This window comes from Vigna unguiculata, chromosome 9 (genome assembly GCF_004118075.2).
Source record: "Vigna unguiculata cultivar IT97K-499-35 chromosome 9, ASM411807v1, whole genome shotgun sequence".
NCBI lineage: Eukaryota > Viridiplantae > Streptophyta > Magnoliopsida > Fabales > Fabaceae > Vigna > Vigna unguiculata.
In genome coordinates this window covers 41,500,903-41,519,747 of record NC_040287.1, presented here as the reverse complement: position 1 = coordinate 41,519,747, position 18,845 = coordinate 41,500,903, and the positions used below count along the sequence as shown (strand labels likewise).

The window sequence follows — 18,845 nt, the reverse complement described above, 5'->3', positions numbered from 1 at the left end:
AACAAATGAATTAAATATTTGATTTGAGAAAAGACTAGCCTCAATTATAAATTAAATTTTTATCTTGAACACTTTATTATATATTAAAATGAATCATGTTAAAAAGTCGATTTGTTCCAATTTTATTTATTATTCAGTTTAAAATACATTCAATAAAACAGCCAGGGGATTTTAAATTGAATGGAGAGAAACTCGTATATTAACCCTTCCCAAGAACAGTGCGCCAGGCTATTGGCTTCATAAAAGCCCCAAAGTAAACCTCCTGTTAAATGTACAGTAACAACGGTTGACAAACATAAAGTGTTAATATTAGAGAAGGAGAGAGTTTCAGAAAGAACTCAGAAAGTTAATTAATCATGTCTTAAAGTGTTAATATTAGAGTAGGAGAGAGTATCATAATTACTCCCAGCTCAAGTACATTGAAGACTCAAACCAGATTGAAATTTCCTAAAAAATATATAGCTTCCATAACTCGTGTGGCGGTCAGTAAATGAATAATAAAAGACAATAAAAAGAGAAAAGAAAAAATCGGTAAAATATAACCACGGCAACATGAATAAAGGGGGGCAAAGTTAGCCACTATATTCATTTGCATACATCTGTGTAGGCGTGGGAAGACCCTTGATCTGCATCTGCTTGTACATCCATTGCCAATTCTCCAATGTCACTTCACCACCAAGTGACCGGATAACAGATCCACCACTGCATGCGCCTACGTTGCAGCATTCTTCTAGTGACAGACCCTTGATCACTCCATACAGAAATCCACTTGCAAAAAGGTCCCCTGCTCCTGTAGCATCGGTTGCCTTTGTTTCCCCAATGGCTGGGACTCGTATCATCTGACATGTAAAACCTTAGTTTGTGCAGTTTTCAACACCTATTCTAGAACCCTAGCAGGCACAAAGACCAAACAACAAGAAAGCAAAAGCTACTCAACTTATCCCTAACGGTTTTTAACCACAATGTGCTTAATGCTTGTACTGTTTGTAAACCTTTATTACCTCCCATCCTCTTTTACATATAAAACTTTCAGTAACAAATTCGTACAAAGTAATAAACTACGCAAATGTCTAGCTAATTATGGTGTCTTGAGGCAAATAACAAAAGGTTCATGGTGGGAAAGGAAACAGAGAGAATTGAGAAAGGAGCCTAGCAGAAAATATCAGATAATGACAGGAACAAAAAATTAACATACCTCCTTTCCATGTTTAGCAATGCACCCATTAGAGCCCAATGTCACCACAGCCCATTGGCAGTATTTGGAAAGAAATTCCACAGCAGCTATAGAATCAGCATTCTGTTCACCCCTGTAATCCATCGTAAAGTAAATTGATATAACTTATTTACAAGACAAAATTACATTATACATAATTAATGAAAACAAGTTCTTCATTAACTAAGAAACTGAAGATAAATTCTATTTTCAATAGTGCTGGGTGAAATGCAAATAACAGCCACCTTAAAAGTTCAGCTGCTTCATCCTCATTGGCAAAGCAAAGGTCTATGTTCCCAGATTCCAGTAGCTTTAGAAGAGGTAGTTTAAAGTTCCTGACCATCTTGGCAAAATAAAAAGGTCATGAATGAGAAATATAATATTTAAATAAACTATGCAGAAGTCTTCTTAAAAATTACACCTTTGTAATCGAATTTATAATGGTAGTCATCATCTGAACTTTCATACATTAATAGTTGAGATTATGCAGAAAAGAATACAAAGTCTAATACGTATAGCAAAAACAAAAACAAATCTAATATGTTTAGTTATAATTTCTGTAGACTAACCGACTAAGAGTTATAAGACTTAGAAGCACTTCATAAAAACTCGGTTTTATCAAAACAACCTTTTTGAGTTTATATGTTGGAAATGAAAACTCTAATCACAAACTTCCCAGGCTCAAGCAAGAGGAAGTTTTTAAATACCTCAAAACTGGCCAAATCCAAGGAAATAAGAAGGCCTTCCTGTTTGGCTAAATGAATTGCTGCTTGAATAACTTCCAAGTTGAGTATTGCATATCTCAACACCAACCACTGAAACGTAAGTATATAAAAAACCAAGTCAACAGAGAACCTTTAGGTGAAAAAGCGATTTGGCCCCTAAAATCTTATATAAAATAAATCCCAGTCAACACATGACAATTAGAAAAACATAATTAATAAAATATAAAAATATCCAGAATAGGGTATCAACAAAAAGTCCAAAGAAATCAACCTTGGATCCCATGAAATCCTCTTTAATCAACTCTTGAGCCTTGCAAAAAGGAAAAACAGAGCATATATCAGTCAAAAAACCTTCATAAAAGACACCCTAACCCACCCTCCAAGAATCAAGAAAGGGTGTTTGAATTACCTGAACTTTGACAGCATTTGAGAGACAAGGTCGCATTGTGCGGTTGCCCAAGTCATCAACCAAGCAAACACACTAGAACACAAAAAACCCATTGTTATGCTTTATGACAGAGTAAATTACATCTTGAGGTTACCTTCAATTCCTCGGATACCCTTTCTTTTTTACACCTATACCAATACAAATATTATACTACTTTCATCAATTGTTTGAATACATTATTTTGAAACAAATTCTTTAAAAAAAGCATAGAGTTATGCATAATTACAGAGACAAAAGTTAGATATTGTATCTTTCAAATGTTGTTTGAACATTTGTATGACTTTTCCATCAAAATTAAAATAGTATGCACCCTAAGGGAAGTTTGTACGTATGAGGTGAGGAAATAGGAAACCTGTGCCGTGTGTCCTTGCTTCTTGCGGAGTCTTGATAGGTTGACGCCATTGGAGGTCATGTTATTAACAAAAAGCTGGCCTTGTTCATCGTCCCCGTAGGCTCCAATAATTCCGCTTGAAATTCCAAAACCGCTACTGAGCCCGCGAATTGTGTTGGCAACGCTGCCACCGGCGAGAGTTTTCATGGGAGAATGAGCGTCGCGGGAGTGGGCTTTAACCTCGCCCAGTATGCCATTCAGTTCTTCAATTCCAACCTACAATGAACGTTGATAGGGAATTAATTAAGTTAGTTAACCGCGTTCATGGAGACGATTGAGTTGGATTAGAAAGCGCACGAACCGGAACGGAGCCACCGCGCTCGCCGGGAATTTGACGGAGAAGGGACCAATCGACGGTGGCGACATTGTCGACGAGGGCGAAGGGTTGGAGACCGAGAACCAAGGGCGCGTGGCGGGAGTTGTGATTATGGTTTTGGTTTTGGATTTGGGATTGGGAAAAGGGCTCGGCACCCATTGATTAGTGTGTATGAAGTGTTAATTGTAAAAGTGCGTATGGGAGTTAGTGTAGTTTGTGTTTTATGGATCTATGTTTGTGAATTTGCATGAACGCGCCGCGAGATATGCGTCATTCGCCTCTCTCTCCCTCTCTGTCTATGCAAACCCTTCTCTTTCTTTCCTTCTTAGCCAACTCCTCTCCTACACTGTAATTGGAACCCACACAATTACTTTCTTTAATTCAAGAATAAAAATCTTTATCAAATAGTTTATACATTATTTTTCTAAAATTCTTATACACTTTAAATCTACTGTAAAATAATCGTCTTATAACTATACACGGTAGATATTTAATTAAAATATGTAAAAAATTTAAATATTAAATATACGAAGAAAAGTTGATCGACAATCTTAAAAATATATAAATTTATAAGGAATTTAAAACTTAATTAACTTTTTACTATCAAATTGTTTACATTATGAAAATTTTGTTTCCAAAATTTCATTCCGAAAATTTTGTTCAAAAAAACTTGGTCCGAATGTTTTTTTGAATATATAACTCGAAAGTGACATTTATGGAAGGTAAAATGTAATTTTGAAAACTTGAGAGGGAACATGAAGAAATGGTAGGGGTGCAGGAAGTAGAAGTCAAAATTTTCACACCCAAATCAAGAAGCTGAAAAAGCTCAACCCAGCTAGTTATGGGCCAAGCCCATTTTTGTCATAGTGATGGAAACCCGAAAATGCCCTCTCCGTGAAACATGGATACTCTACACTTCCATTTTTCTTTGGGAGTGGAAGCGAAAGCAGTGAGCAGTAGCGGAAATGGGAACCCTTGGGAGAGCGATCTACAGCGTTGGTTTCTGGATTCGGGAGACTGGACAGGCCATTGATCGTCTCGGTTCCCGCCTTCAGGGCGGTTACTTCTTCCAAGAGCAGCGTCTGTCTCTTTCCCTTTTTCATTTCCTTCATTTCCATGCCCTAATTTATGCCATATTATAATCACGTTACAATCTGCGATCACTTTTCGTGATTCCGGAGTTATTTTTTTCTTTTCCACTTAGATTCGACGAGGCAGTGACCAATTAATTGTCTTCCCTGTTGTGTTCAGTGTCTAGGCATCGAACTCTGATGAACATATTTGATAAGGCTCCTGTTGTTGATAAGGATGTATTTGTTGCGCCAAGTGCCTCCGTCATTGGAGACGTTCAAGTTGGAAGAGGATCGTCCATTTGGTATGGATGTGTCTTGAGAGGTAAGGTATCCCATTGGATCAATTAGGTGTGCCAACATTTCAAGGATATTTTTTTCTTCTCTGCCATTTCTGAACATATTTCATGTTCTGTGATCTTTTATTGTAAATTCAACGTGACATGTTTTTCTTTTTCTTGGCTGTTGATATATGTGTTAATCATGTGCCAAATTCATTTTATGAATAGGTGATGTTAACAGCATCAGAGTTGGAAGTGGAACTAACATACAGGACAACTCCCTGGTGCATGTTGCAAAGTCAAATTTAAGTGGGAAGGTTTTGCCTACAGTTATTGGGGACAATGTCACTGTGGGTGAGGAACATTTTTGTAACGATAAAGAACGGTGCAGTATTCTGTTCTTAATGGGAATTTATGTTTTTTTCTGAACAGGTCATAGTGCTGTTTTACACGGTTGTACCGTTGAGGACGAGGCTTTTGTTGGTATGGGTGCCGTATTACTTGATGGAGTAGTTGTTGAGAAAAATGCCATGGTTGCTGCTGGAGCCCTTGTGAGGCAGAATACAAGGATACCTTCTGGCGAGGTATGTCTGTATGTGTTTACTGTTTGGCTACACCCATTCAAATAACGAGTATTAGGATAGTTTTTTTGGTCATGTTAGTCTACATTTTCTCAGGGATTCATTCCATTGTTGAGTATTAGGTTTCGTGAAGTAATAATATTCTTGCATGTTCAACAAAATTTCTATTTTCTTTTCATGCTGAAGTGTATGGGCACAAGTAGATTAATGCACTAGGTCAGAGAAAGAAATGTTTGTTGACATTATCACGTCTAAGAAAATTAATGAAAAAAAGACAAATTTTATTTAATAATGGAGATAGTGGAACTTGATCCATAAGTTGTAACCTTAGATCATTTGCAAGGTAATGATGATATGAAGAATTTTAGAAGTTGACATGGAGGAGAATAAATAACTATCGCCAGAAATGTAGTTAGAAACTCCCGAATAAAATATCCATGGATTTTGACTATTAGTTGATTGAGAAACACATATAGTCGAGGCTTTAGTAGCACAGGCTTGTTAGTGGCCTTCAATTTAAGACGTTCTTGTATTCTGCTTCTTACATTCTTGCTTATCCTAACAATAGAGAGATAATTCTAACCCACCTGTACGTGAACAGCGTGCATCTGATAGTTGTACACAATGCCAGTGAGAATGAAACTGCCGTTATATCAGGTTGTAAAATCTTGCTGTAATGCTCGAGTGAAAAGGCAATAAACAGCATCTATATTTATATACATCTCAAAGCTATTGTCTTGCCATCCTTGTGTAACCAACCACTACCATTAATGTGAACGGAAGTGATATTAAACATTAACCAACAGATCCTAACATAATTTGTTCACCTGAGATCATTTGGTAGTGTAAGAAAGGAACTCTACCCATCGCTTAATTAAAACCTTGGTTTAATTACTTGTCAAATTAAAAACCTTGGGATAATTGATAAAATTGTGAGCTGTTGCTTAATTAAAGCAAGAACCTTGGTGTATATTAAATTGTATGCTGTTGCTTATGGAAACAAGAATCTGACAAGTTTAAGAATTCGAAGGTACCAAAAAATTAAATTTTAACGGTCTTTTCTGATGCAAAATTATCTGTATCTTGATTTCACTTGAAGAATAATGTATTGTATATACATGTACAATCATGAATATTATTACGTAAATGAAGGAAGTGAGAATGAGAGCAAATTCTTATGAATTTTGAATCAAATCTGCAAGTTATTACACCTGATAAAATTTAAAACAAATCCTAACCTAATCTGATGTGCAAATAATAGTGAAAATGCTTGGTCACTGTGATCATGTTATGAAATTCTGATGTTCCCAAAAGCTTTGATACAAGTCCATTTGATGCCATTTTTATCTTAGCTTTGTGGCTTTGTTGACTGATCAACAAAGTTTGTGAATCCTTCGTAGGAACACCTGTATTGCATCAACCAACCCTATCACTATGACACCTATTAGTTATGACCATAACAGAAGCCAAATATCTTTTATGGGGAATACTTTTGGTTCTTAACTCTCTCCTTATGAACAAGCCCCAACCCAGTACCATATACCACTTTTCTTGAACTATTACTTGTTACTCTTGTCATGATTCTTACATTGCCTCTTGAATAGGGATAACAATTGAACTTGTCCCCTTCAGATATTGCCTGAACCGGTTCTGATTTTAGAATCCCTGTATTCATCGGGTATGAATATGAGTATGGATGATATCTGATTTTTTAAATTGGATATGGGAATACCGTCCTAATACTCATCCTTGTTCTTATACCAGTTTCTATTTTAAATTACTAAAATACATTTAATTTATTAGTTAATTTAAAACCCTTATATTTAAATGCGTGATCTTGTATACTGTACTATGAGTTTTATCATAAGGTTCAAATTATCTACATTTTCATTTCTTAGTGAAAAAAATATAATTCTAGTGTTGGCTAGGCTGATTTTTTATGCATGTTATGAGTCATTCATGATCTGCAAGCGCAAACTTGGATATTTTACAGGTATGGGCAGGCAATCCTGCAAAGTTCCTCAGAAAGCTAAGTAACGAGGAGATAACATTCATCTCCCAGTCAGCCGTCAATTATACTAACCTTGCACAGGTCCATGCTGCTGAAAATTCGAAATCCTATGATGAAATTGAGTTTGAGAAGGTGTTGCGAAAGAAGTATGCTCGTAAAGATGAGGAGTATGACTCTATGTTAGGTGTTGTTCGCGAGATCCCACCAGAGCTTATTCTTCCAGATAGTGTCTTACCTGATAAAGCAGAAAAGTCTCTTAAAAAATGAGGTATTTTATTGCAGTGTCTTCAATTCTAATATTGAAATGACATCATGGCACTTTTTTGCTTTTACAAATTTGTGGAAGAGGAATTTTTTTTTTCATTCCCAATAATACCAGACATTTTCTGCGCTAGAATCACGTTTTTCCTTAATATTTTGAACTCTGTTCTCTAATTTGGTTAAGGCAATAGTGCCATGTAGAATCACGTTTGTTGTATCCAGTGCAAGTAATTTCACATTTTTTTATCTTGAGCTGTATGTTGGAAGGCATTATTTGTCAACTTGGTTCATAAGTTCTCGTTGACATCTTTATTAATGAGGACACCTATGTCTGTGTTTGTCTCAGTATGGTTACGGTTGGGATAATGATTATTTCATGGCGGGTGAAAAGTGCCAATAATGTAGTTTACAGAAAGAACGTTGAGTGTCTGAGAAAGAGCATTTTGATTGTTTTCTCCTTTTCCGTCTATATTTGTCCAATGCAATGGGAAGGGCTTTAAGAACATGAAGCATGTGTTATAAAAGTACTTATTTACGGTAGATGTTAGCTCAATATGACACGTTTTACAGAATGACTTTCGTTTGCACACTTACTCTTTAACTTCCAACCAGAAATATATTGTTACAAATTAAAATGGAATATTTCATCTTGTCGGAGAGGGCAATTTAGGATTTCCATTGTTCAAAACACAATAATAGTACTTATTACTTGCGTTTAAGGGTCCGTTGGTAGCTATATCACAAAAAAGAAAAATCTAATTAAATAAAATAGTTGTACTGCGTGCTATATTTTAAATTGGAATAATTGTACATTGAAGAAGAAAAGTTCAATTATAATACGAAAAATAATGATTAGTTTTAGTATTATTCATTAATATATTTTAATATACGATAATGCATCAGACAATATTCAATTTTGATCAAATAGGTCTATCTATTTTAAATTGAAGTTGTACAGCAATTTATATCTTATTTATTATTAGTATTTTTCTATTAGTAAATGTGTATAAATCAATAAAATATAAATTAGAAAAGTTCAACAAGATGGTCAGTGCTATCATAAATTAGACAACCTACTGGATAAGTGGGTTTCACATGCTCAATTTGCTTTTCCTGTCCTAGAACTAGTCCAGGCAGCTTTTTTCCGCTCCTTCATAAATATCTTCCTGCACTCCCATATAATGAATTCCAATTTTGACTTTTTTATTCTAAAATTTAAAATTAAATATGAATTTTTGAATTGGGATTATGCAATCTGAAAATTAAATGACTTTCGGTTTATGTAATGTAAAAATGAAAAATGATTTCAAATTAGAAAAACAAAATGAGAAGTCTCTTTATATGAGAGTGCAAGAACAAATACATAGAGGTGCAGTAAGAAACCACCGCTAGTCCAAGATTAACTGGCTTGTCTTATTACCCAATTTATGGGATTTGACAATTTCTTATTATCATAATGAAACATTGGTGGCTCCGATTAGGGTTTAGGGATGACGAACTCAGATATTCACGGATAATTTGTGACAAATATTAAATAAATATATCCCAAACCCACAGATACATATTATTCTTTAATAATATTAATTTATTTTATTTAAATTTATTTTCAAATTGAAGTAAAAAAAATAAAATTATTAAAAAACATTAATTATAGAATAGTTATTTAAAACTTAACTTCATATGTATTTTTTTCTTTACATCTATAAAATTGAAATTATTTTGTAAGAAAATTAATTTTTTAAAGTTACATTTTGATGTAATTTTCAAATTTATTTCTTAAAAAGATTAAATGATTTATATTAATATTTTATTTTGATTTGATTTTTTAAAAAAATTATTTTTATTTGAATTTATATTTTTAAAATTTATTTTTAAATAATTTAATTTAAAATTGAAAAATCCTTGCCTCAGTATAATGCACATACATTGATGCGGTAATTTTGAAACATAGTATAATCTGACACTTTAATTTAATCAATTCACCAAAAATAAGATCTTAAATATCTTTTACTTTCAGCCGTGATGTAATATCCTTAGTTGATAATTTTGGATCACCTATAACCCCGTAATCTGTTTCATATTGAAAGTGTTCATTCGCTCATACCAATATAAACATCAACAGTAAATAAGCACTTCTGTAATACATGCTTCTTCGTGTGGAACAATTTTATAAAACTCTTTTCAGTACATCGAAAGTAACTACACTTTTTAAGACGAAATCTAGACGGAAAAGGAATAAACAATCAAAAAGTTCCTTTTCAGATACCCAACTTCTATTCTTTCTGCAAACTGCATTATTATTGAAACCTTTCACCCACCATGAAATAATCATTATCCCAACCGTACCATACTGAAAATTGTCTTCAACAGACAGATCAAGATAAATAAGATAAAAAAATGTGAAACCACTTGCACTGGATACAACAAACACTAAGATCGGCATACATGATTCTACATGGCATTTGCCTTTACCAAATTAGTGAACAGAATTCAAAACATTATGGAATAACTGCTTCCTGGATCGTAAGGAGGCAAGATTGATTCTAGCGCAGACAATGTCTGGTATTATTGGGAATGAAAAAAAAATCCCTCTTCCATGAATTTGTAAATGCAAAAAAGTCCCCATTATGTCATTCAATATTAGAATTGAAGACAATGCTTTAAAATACCTCATTTTGTAAGAGCCTTTTCTGCTTTATCAGGTAAGACATTATCGGGAAGAATAAGCTCTGGTGGGATCTCACGAACAACACCAAGCATAGAGTCATATTCCTCATCTTTACGAGCATATTTCTTTCGCAACACCTTCTCAAACTCAATTTCATCATAGGACTTCGAATTCTCAGCAGCATGGACCTGTGCAAGGTTAGTATAATTGGTGGCTGACTGGGAGATGAATGATATCTCCTCACTACTCAGCTTTCTGAGGAACTTTGCAGGGTTGCCAGCCCATACCTGTAAAATATCCAAGTTTGCGCTTGCAGATCATGAATGACACATATAACATGCATAGAAAAAAACAGACTGACCAACACTGGAATTATACTTTTTTCATTAATGAAAATTTAAATAATTTGAACCTTATGATAAAACTCCTAGTACGGTATACAAGATCACGCAGTTCAAGAGCCAATGCAAGAATCATGACAAAAGTAGTAAGTAACAGTTCAAGAAAGCGGTATATGGTACTGGGTTGGGGCTAGTTGATATTAAGAACCAAAAGCATTCCCCATAAAAGAAATTAGGTTTTTGTTAATGTCATCACTCATAGGTGCCATTGATGCAATGCAGGAGTTCCTACAAAGGATTCACAAACTTTGTTGATCAGTCAACAAAGCCAGCTAAGATAAAAAAAAAGGCATCAAATGGACTTGTATCAGAGCTTTGGGAACATCGGAATTTCAATTCATGATCACAGTGATCGAGCATTTGCATTATTGTCTGCACAACAGATTCCGTTGGGATTTGTTTAAAATTTTATTAGGAGTTATGAGTTGCAGATTTGATTCAAATTTCACAAGAAATGCTCTTATACTTACGTCTCTCATTTACTTAGTGTAATATTCATGATTGTACATGTATATACAATATATAATTCTTCCTGTGAAATCAACTGATAGAGAATTTTCCAACAGAAAAGACCGATAGATTTAATTTTCCTTGGTTCTTTCGTATTCAACCGCATAATTCCATCTAGTGACAGTGTTAATTATACATCTTCTATACTAAAATTCTTGTCTCTATAAGCACCAGCATACCAAGTTTCTTGCTTTAATTAAGCAACGGGTCACAATTCTGTCAATTCCTTGTAGTTATACCAATCTTCTTAATTTGACACGTAATAGGTTGTGGTTTGATAAATAACAAATTTTTTTATTAAACAATGGGTAGAGTTTCTTGCTTTCACTAGCAAATTTGTTTTGAAATATCTCAGGTAAGCATATCAAGTTAGTCTGTTTGTTGATATCTAATATCAGTTCGGTTTAAATTAATGGTAGTGGAGACACAAAATAGCAAGACAATAGCTTTGAGGAAAAACAGGTGAGAAACGACTTTGAGGAAAATGTTAGAAGTAGTTTCTGCGTTAGAGTTTAATGTCCAGTTTAGATGAATAACGAACACACAGAGACTCTGCTATTTGAGTGTTACACCACTTATTACTCTTAATAGTAATTAATAGAAATTTTGTGACATATAAATATTGATATTGGCATAAGAGCAGTGTCATTCACACTCTGCCTATCTCCTCTTGTGGCCAAGTTGCTGGCATTGTCTATCTAGTAAACTGCATTTTTATTACTCGTATCGTGATTGTAAACAGCATGCTTTCTGCATCATCTCTCGATGATGAAGTTTCTTATTCTATTCCCCCCATCAAATGTATTTTTCTAGAATATTCTAGGCTCTAGGACAAGGAATATTGTATGAAGATAAGTGAAGCAACCACATTGCTGACTATTGTGATGCAGAATGGGTAGAATATCCATTTGATAAGGTATTCTACTACAAGGTGTATCTACCAGTTGGAATATTGTTTCTTGGAAAAGTAAGAAGCAGATGTTGAGACAAGGTTCTATCCAGGTCAAAAGGAGTGTTACAAACGGTTTCGTGTTGGAAATTAATGCTAGATTAGATGAATAGATAGAGACTATGCAGATAAATAGACATAAACTTCACTCATCATTGCAATTTACTTATATATCACAGAATATATGGATTAAATGAAAAAGAAAACTAAAAAAAATAAAGAAGAGAGTAAATAGTACATACGCTGATAAGATTTTTACCATGTAGATACTTATAAGTTATATATCACAGAACCATTGGATTAAATTGAAAAGCAAAAATAAGATAGTAAACAGTATATATACACTGATAATATTTTTACACTCTCATCCAGTCATAAACCATCATATATGGTAAGTATGTTAATTTTAAAAAATAACCACTCAAATCATACCAAAGATGATTACTATCAGCTGATAAAGTAACATTTTCTACATGACAGGGCTTAGAAATTTAACTCAAACCCTAGAAACTCCAAAAAAAAAAATCTAACACAATGGTAAGTAAAACAAACACCAAATTGTAATTGACCCTCCTTGCCCCAGACTGGCGGTACAAGTCTACTAACTCAACAATGGAATCAATCCCAAAAAGAATTTAGTCTAACATGACCAAAAACTAACCTAATACTCGTTTTCTGAATGGGAGTAGCCAAAAGTAAACAGGCACAGACATACCTCGCCAGAAGGTATCCTTGTATTCTGCCTCACAAGGGCTCCAGCAGCAACCATGGCATTTTTCTCAACAACTACTCCATCAAGTAATACGGCACCCATACCAACAAAAGCCTCGTCCTCAACGGTACAACCGTGTAAAACAGCACTATGACCTGTTCAGAAAAAAAAAAACATAAATTCCCATTAAGAACAGAACACTGCACCGTTCTTTATCGTTACAAAAATGTTCCTCACCCACAGTGACATTGTCCCCAATAACTGTAGGCAAAACCTTCCCACTTAAATTTGACTTTGCAACATGCACCAGGGAGTTGTCCTGTATGTTAGTTCCACTTCCAACTCTGATGCTGTTAACATCACCTATTCATAAAATGAATTTGGCACATGATTAACACATATATCAACAGCCAAGAAAAAGAAAAACATGTCACGTTGAATTTACAATAAAAGATCACAGAACATGAAATATGTTCAGAAATGGCAGAGAAGAAAAAAATATCCTTGAAATGTTGGCACACCTAATTGATCCAATGGGATACCTTACCTCTCAAGACACATCCATACCAAATGGACGATCCTCTTCCAACTTGAACGTCTCCAATGACGGAGGCACTTGGCGCAACAAATACATCCTTATCAACAACAGGAGCCTTATCAAATATGTTCATCAGAGTTCGATGCCTAGACACTGAACACAACAGGGAAGACAATTAATTGGTCACTGCCTCGTCGAATCTAAGCGGAAAAGAAAAAAATAACTCTGGAATCACGAAAAGTGATGGCAGATTGTAACGTGATTATAATATGGCATAAATTAGGGCATGAAAATGAAGAAAATGAAAAAGGGAAAGAGACAAACGCTGCTCTTGGAAGAAGTAACCGCCCTGAAGGCGGGAACCAAGACGATCAATGGCCTGTCCAGTCTCGCGAATCCAGAAACCAACGCTGTAGATCGCTCTCCCAAGGGTTCCCATTTCCGCTACTGCTCGCTGCTTTGTGCTTCCACTCTCAACCAAAATGGAGGAGTAGAATATCCCTGTGTCGTGGAGAGGGCATTTTGGGGTTTCCATCACCATAACAAATGCAACTGGCCCATGACTAACTGGGCTAGGCTATTTCCAGCTCGGGAGCTTCTCCCTACACTTTCAAGTGGGTTTCTCCCTGCACCCCCAAAAATTGTTCTCCCTGCACCCCCAAAAATTGTTCTGTATCCAAAAATTACGGTTTTAATCCTAATGGTCGAAAGAAAATTGTGAAACGAATTTCGACATCCATTTCATTATTTTTTTTTGTTTTTTTAAAATGGATGTCGAGATCCGTTTCACATTTTCTGAAATGGATCTCGACATTTGTTACAGATTTTTTTTATTTTTTTGTGAAACGGATGTCAATATCCGTTTCATATTTTTCTGAAACAGATCTCGACATCCGTTTTATTATTTTTTGAAGAATGCTAACCAGTTAAGGACACTGGTTAAGGAATAATAAATGTGCTTTGATATCATCATTTTTACATTGAAAGCTGAAATAATTAAATACAGTAATTAAAATAGTATAAATGCACATAATCAATTTTATAAAGACAAAAATACCATTTTAAATGTGTAGACAATAACTTATTGTTACAAAACAAGATTTTGAAATTTTTAAGGTCTCTACTAAAAAGAACAAAAAATCAATTAAGTCTTAAATTGACACTATTTTTTTGTTGATTTTTCTGTTAATTTATACTTTCTTATGTTATTTTTTGTTAAGTTTTAGATGTTTAACACTATTTTTTTGTTGGTTTTTTGTTAATTTAAACTTTCTTATATCTAATTTTTAGCAACATTAAAATATAGTTATTTTATTATTTAATTAGTTTTTAAATTTTATTTGTGAACATTAAATAAAATATTAAATACACATGTACAATATTTATGGGCATTTTTGTCTTTTAAAAAAAATAAAGTTATATTAATGGTTATTAGGTCAGGTTTTATTTAATATTACACTTATCCATGTACTTTTGTAAGATTCAATGTATATTAAATATCTTTAACCAGTGCCCTTAAGGCACTGGTTAGCAAAACCCTTATTTTTTTTTTGTTTTTTGTGAAATGGATGTCGAGTTTTGTTTCACATTTTTCTGAAATTGATTTCGACATCCATTTCATTATTTTTTTGTTGTTTTTTTGCATTTTAACTCTTTCAACCATCGAGATAGGTAAAAAGAAATTAGGGTCAAAAATGTAATTTTTGGGGGTACAAAAGAATATTTAGGGGTGCAGGGAGAAGTCCCCCCACCTCCAAAGAAGATTTCTACTGCACTCCAAAAGATTTAAATTTTCTATAGTATCTCTTTGAACCCTTTGATCATTCAATGGTAAAAGTTAACAAAATAAGAGATTCTTTGTGTCAATGTTGTGAAATCACGAGTTCTTTGATTGACCTCACACCCCAACACTTTTTAATGTGTCTCCTACACTTTCTTTTTATTGAAGAGAAGTTCTTCACTCACACTATGAAATCCGCAACTCATTCCCAATTTAAAATCTGCTACGGCTAGGAGGCCCTTTGCATTGGCACCCACACCCACGTAGAAGGTAGGTTGTGCCCGTGCTGCACCGACGAAATCTACATCCACACTCGCAAAAGGTAGTCCCTCCAAATATGTTGCACTCACGAAATCTGCAAGGAGGCAACAAATTTTTTGTTTTTTCTCATAAGTGGCATCTATGGTATGCAATATTCTTCTATTTACTTTGTGTTGTGGTACACCCAATAAATCTCACATCGTTTAGGAGTTGAAGTCAAACGAAGTTCAAATACTTCTACTTCCATCCATTCTCTGGTGCATTTTTTAAGGACAAAATAGATTTATCACATTTAGAAAGGACCTACAGACAAAGTCAGGAACCTCCTCCGAAGTATGTACTTTTACCTAGTGGCGGATCTTGTCCAATAATATTGGGGGAGCCAAAAAATGTACTCAAAATTTATATTTTTAATTATTGTCATTATACAATAAAAAATAATTCATAATTTAATATAACCGTAACTACAAAACAAATCACACATAACTAAAGTATTGTTTTTTCAAATTCTTGAACTCATCAATAATTAAATAAAAACTAAAATTTTCAACTATTTCTTTTAATATAAATATGAAAACCTTTCTAAATAATTAATAGGAAATTTCTCATGTAACTCGTTGAACTTTAAGGAAAGGATATTCTAATTGAACAATATGATCATTAGTATTATGTTTCAGAATATGTAAAAAATTAAATTAGTCTTGTTTTCATCTTCACATGTAGTTTTCCTTTTATCTATTATCTTATTCTTCATTAATATTTATCACAACCTAATAAAAGATTGAGAGTTCCTAAAAATGATTAAAATAAAAAAATAAGTTATTACAATCTAACAAAAAAATGATAATTCCTAAAAAAATCTATGATAATAAAGTCACAGTTCAAAATCGGTTATGAAAAAACACATCATACATTACTTTTACTTTTATATTCATAAAAAATAAATATAAGACTCATGAGATAAAAGATAATGCTAACTATTAAACAAATATTTCAGGATGAAGTAAGACATGGAAATTTTCTTTTTTTCTTCAATAATAAAAGAGAAAAAATGAAATTAAAAGAAAAAATAATAAGTTTGTATCCAACTTTTTATTTTTTAAAAGCGAAAAAAAAAATCATGTAAGAATAAAAGATAAATCTAATATGTAAAAAAATTCAAAAAGATAATAAAAAAGGATGTATCTTAATAAATATTTTTAATTTTTATTATATTTGATTTTATGTTTTATCATTTATTATTATTAAATGTTATACTTTATAAAAAATTAAAAGAATACCTAATTTAATAATCATATTTTTTTAATATAAACTACATATAATTTAAACTTTTTAAAAAACATTAAAATTTTCTAAACTGCATATAATATAAAAAAATTAAAAATATTTGGGAGGGGGGCATGGCCCGTGCCTGCCCCTCAAAACATCCGCCACTTTTACCTATTATTTTGAATGAAAGTAGTTCAGATATATTAGTTTATTGAAAAATTTCTCATTTGTTAGTTCTCAATTTGACATAATATTAGATTTTCTTTTTGGTAATTATTTATTTTCAATCTTCTCAAAGAAAACATAGCAATGTATGTCTTTGATTTTATTTAGAACTACACAGTAAAGTATAATGACTTTTCAATCGGTTTCGACGAGGATATGAAGCATCTATTTATGCAGAATATGCACTGCAGTTTTTATGTCATTTTTAAACTATTAGACTTTGTGTTGCAGCATGAGCTACATTATGGACTATGTAACTCTCGCAATTATTATTTTAAAAATTTTGCATTTATTGACTTCTGCTTCCTTTTTTAAAGAATTATAGAAGCTTCTAACGGTATTGAGAAGGGCGTTCCAACGTTCAAGGTCGAAGAATCCAGGTTATATAGATCTCAGTAGTTCTAGTCTACGTTTTCAACTGGAGACGGAAAGGTTGAAAAAGGAAAATATTGCTAATAAGATTAAACAGTAAATTAATGGATACAAGATAAATATAAAAATTTATTCAGCACTGTATCGTAGTTTTTTAAAGATATTTAATCCTCAAAATTATGATAATTTAGAAGTAGGAAAGTAATGATGAAGGAGAAGGAGTGAAAATATTGTGAGAAGTGGACAATGGTAGATGACTAGAATCGGTGTGCCAATTGTACCAACGCTGATATATTCTATAACCAGACAGATCAATTGCTGTAATAATAACAACAACCATCCAACAACCGCGAAACCAAATCACTAGTTTAGTTGTTAAAACTTGACTAAGTTTATGCTAATAATAAAAATTCAATCACATTGAGTTTGCATTATTCTGATACCTATTTGGTTTAAACATGGCCAGCTAATTTCACGAAGGCACAACACAACCATCGTATTCAACGCCTATCCTCTTCTCCCTCACACCCAAAACTTCTTTCTTTTTACTTAAGAGCTGCATGAAATTGGTCTACTTTTCCCAAACAAATGGGTGAAAGAACTCTCGTTCCAATTTTCGTCTTCTGGACTTTCCTTACAATAATAACTCCCACACTCATTCTTTTGTCAGAGAATTCAAAGGCAGACCTCGATTTAAATGGTCAAGACCCTTTAAGTAAGTGCTTTTTTCCCCTCACTTCTCAAATTAAGTACTTTTCTCGTGATTTCGTTGTTCTCATGTTCTTCACTGTGTATGTTAAATTTACAGGAAATATAACTGAGGGAGTGAAACAAGGAAGAATGATTCGGCACACACACAGAGAAAATTACATCATAAAAACAGCACCAAAGGATACCAAGTTTGAAGAGGAATCAGCACCAGCCCCAGAACCATTACCAACTACTGCTACAGTTACTCCAACTGTGTCACTCTCACATCAGAATCGTACTCTTAAACACAATACAACCCATGCCAGAATAGAACACCTCAAAGTCAAACAAACAAATATCAGATAAACAACTACTCGGTTCTGGTTTGCAGGATTTGGATCTCAGATTGTTGTTGTGTCCTCAAACCTTGTGGAAGAAGAACAATTGAAGTTGGTGAGAAACATAATTAATTCATTACATTGTAAATATCTACATATGTTCATACCATGATTCTGAATTGATATAATTTGGTTGGGGTTGGATCATACTATACCATCATGAGCAATAGCATTTTATAAAAATAAAAAGGGTAATCGACAAACTCTGTTCTTGCACCGATTAATGCAGCTAATTTCATTAAAAAAATTATTATCCTGTTTCTTAATCAAATGTTTGTACTTTGATCACAATTGAGCACACCATGACACGTTTTGGTTGCCGAATTTATGGTTCCTTCCGGCGCCAAAAAAGAAATACGGTTTCAGTACATAATTGTAAAAGTTTGTTAAACTGCAGCGTAATACTCAAGCTTGCGTGCTCATCGATGAAACTTTCACTTTCTGTTCAAGCATCCTTGTCATGATTCTTGATAATTTGAAAGAAAAAAAAAACACCATAACTCATGTTTGATAGCATTTGCCTTAAAAGGACCAGAACAAACAAGGCCCTGTCTGGTACTCTAATGACAGGGTATGGTCATGTACTCAATTTCTTTGCACAAATCACATTCACAAGTTTAATTTAATTTTCACCACTATGATAAATTTCGTATCACAAATCACATTCGGCAAGTATCAAATAATTCCACACCGTTAATTACTCTCAATTCATAATAAATTAAATGATTCACTACCTGACTACCCTCTCTTCTGTAAACCCTAATATCTTTAGAAT

The 18,845-nt window shown here is 33.4% G+C and overlaps 4 protein-coding genes across 4 annotated transcripts; 2 read left to right on the top strand and 2 right to left on the bottom strand.

Annotated features, from left to right (window-relative positions):
- Positions 1–346: 346 nt before the first annotated feature.
- LOC114196118 (uncharacterized sugar kinase slr0537-like) lies at positions 347–3,442 on the bottom strand. Its single transcript, XM_028086649.1, has 8 exons — positions 3,079–3,442; positions 2,739–2,993; positions 2,348–2,419; positions 2,210–2,248; positions 1,921–2,028; positions 1,459–1,556; positions 1,196–1,307; positions 347–839 (listed from the first exon to the last, which is right to left on the bottom strand). The coding sequence occupies exons 1-8, from the start codon at positions 3,250–3,252 to the stop codon at positions 573–575; spliced, it is 1,125 nt and encodes a 374-aa protein (XP_027942450.1). The 5' UTR covers positions 3,253–3,442; the 3' UTR covers positions 347–572.
- Positions 3,443–3,925: 483 nt separating this feature from the next.
- Positions 3,926–7,727, top strand: LOC114163931 (gamma carbonic anhydrase 1, mitochondrial-like). The gene is made up of 5 exons (XM_028048325.1): positions 3,926–4,173; positions 4,345–4,488; positions 4,673–4,798; positions 4,877–5,028; positions 7,019–7,727. The coding sequence occupies exons 1-5, from the start codon at positions 4,059–4,061 to the stop codon at positions 7,301–7,303; spliced, it is 822 nt and encodes a 273-aa protein (XP_027904126.1). The 5' UTR covers positions 3,926–4,058; the 3' UTR covers positions 7,304–7,727.
- A 1,825-nt stretch (positions 7,728–9,552) lies between these two features.
- On the bottom strand, positions 9,553–13,609 carry LOC114195878 (gamma carbonic anhydrase 1, mitochondrial-like). Its single transcript, XM_028086305.1, has 5 exons — positions 13,400–13,609; positions 13,085–13,228; positions 12,775–12,900; positions 12,541–12,692; positions 9,553–10,252 (listed from the first exon to the last, which is right to left on the bottom strand). Exons 1-5 carry the CDS (start codon positions 13,512–13,514, stop codon positions 9,968–9,970), a joined length of 822 nt encoding a protein of 273 aa, XP_027942106.1. The 5' UTR covers positions 13,515–13,609; the 3' UTR covers positions 9,553–9,967.
- Positions 13,610–17,388: 3,779 nt separating this feature from the next.
- LOC114195877 lies at positions 17,389–18,222 on the top strand. Its single transcript, XM_028086304.1, has 2 exons — positions 17,389–17,697; positions 17,791–18,222. The coding sequence occupies exons 1-2, from the start codon at positions 17,571–17,573 to the stop codon at positions 18,036–18,038; spliced, it is 375 nt and encodes a 124-aa protein (XP_027942105.1). The 5' UTR covers positions 17,389–17,570; the 3' UTR covers positions 18,039–18,222.
- The last annotated feature ends 623 nt before the right edge of the window (positions 18,223–18,845 follow it).

Coding starts and splice junctions, on each gene's coding strand:
- LOC114196118 (XM_028086649.1), bottom strand. CDS start 3,252: ATGGGTGCCGAGCCCTTTTCCCAATCCCAAATCCAAAACCAAAACCAT. Junction 2,249..2,347: donor CAAATGCTGTCAAAGTTCAG/GTAATTCAAACA, acceptor CCTTTTTGCAAG/GCTCAAGAGTTGATTAAAGA. Junction 1,557..1,920: donor TGGATTTGGCCAGTTTTGAG/GTATTTAAAAAC, acceptor TATTTTGCCAAG/ATGGTCAGGAACTTTAAACT.
- LOC114163931 (XM_028048325.1), top strand. CDS start 4,059: ATGGGAACCCTTGGGAGAGCGATCTACAGCGTTGGTTTCTGGATTCGG. Junction 4,174..4,344: donor TTACTTCTTCCAAGAGCAGC/GTCTGTCTCTTT, acceptor TGTTGTGTTCAG/TGTCTAGGCATCGAACTCTG. Junction 4,799..4,876: donor TGGGGACAATGTCACTGTGG/GTGAGGAACATT, acceptor TTTTCTGAACAG/GTCATAGTGCTGTTTTACAC.
- LOC114195878 (XM_028086305.1), bottom strand. CDS start 13,514: ATGGGAACCCTTGGGAGAGCGATCTACAGCGTTGGTTTCTGGATTCGC. Junction 12,901..13,084: donor GTATGGATGTGTCTTGAGAG/GTAAGGTATCCC, acceptor TTTTATGAATAG/GTGATGTTAACAGCATCAGA. Junction 10,253..12,540: donor CAAGGATACCTTCTGGCGAG/GTATGTCTGTGC, acceptor GATATTTTACAG/GTATGGGCTGGCAACCCTGC.
- LOC114195877 (XM_028086304.1), top strand. CDS start 17,571: ATGGGTGAAAGAACTCTCGTTCCAATTTTCGTCTTCTGGACTTTCCTT. Junction 17,698..17,790: donor AAATGGTCAAGACCCTTTAA/GTAAGTGCTTTT, acceptor TTAAATTTACAG/GAAATATAACTGAGGGAGTG.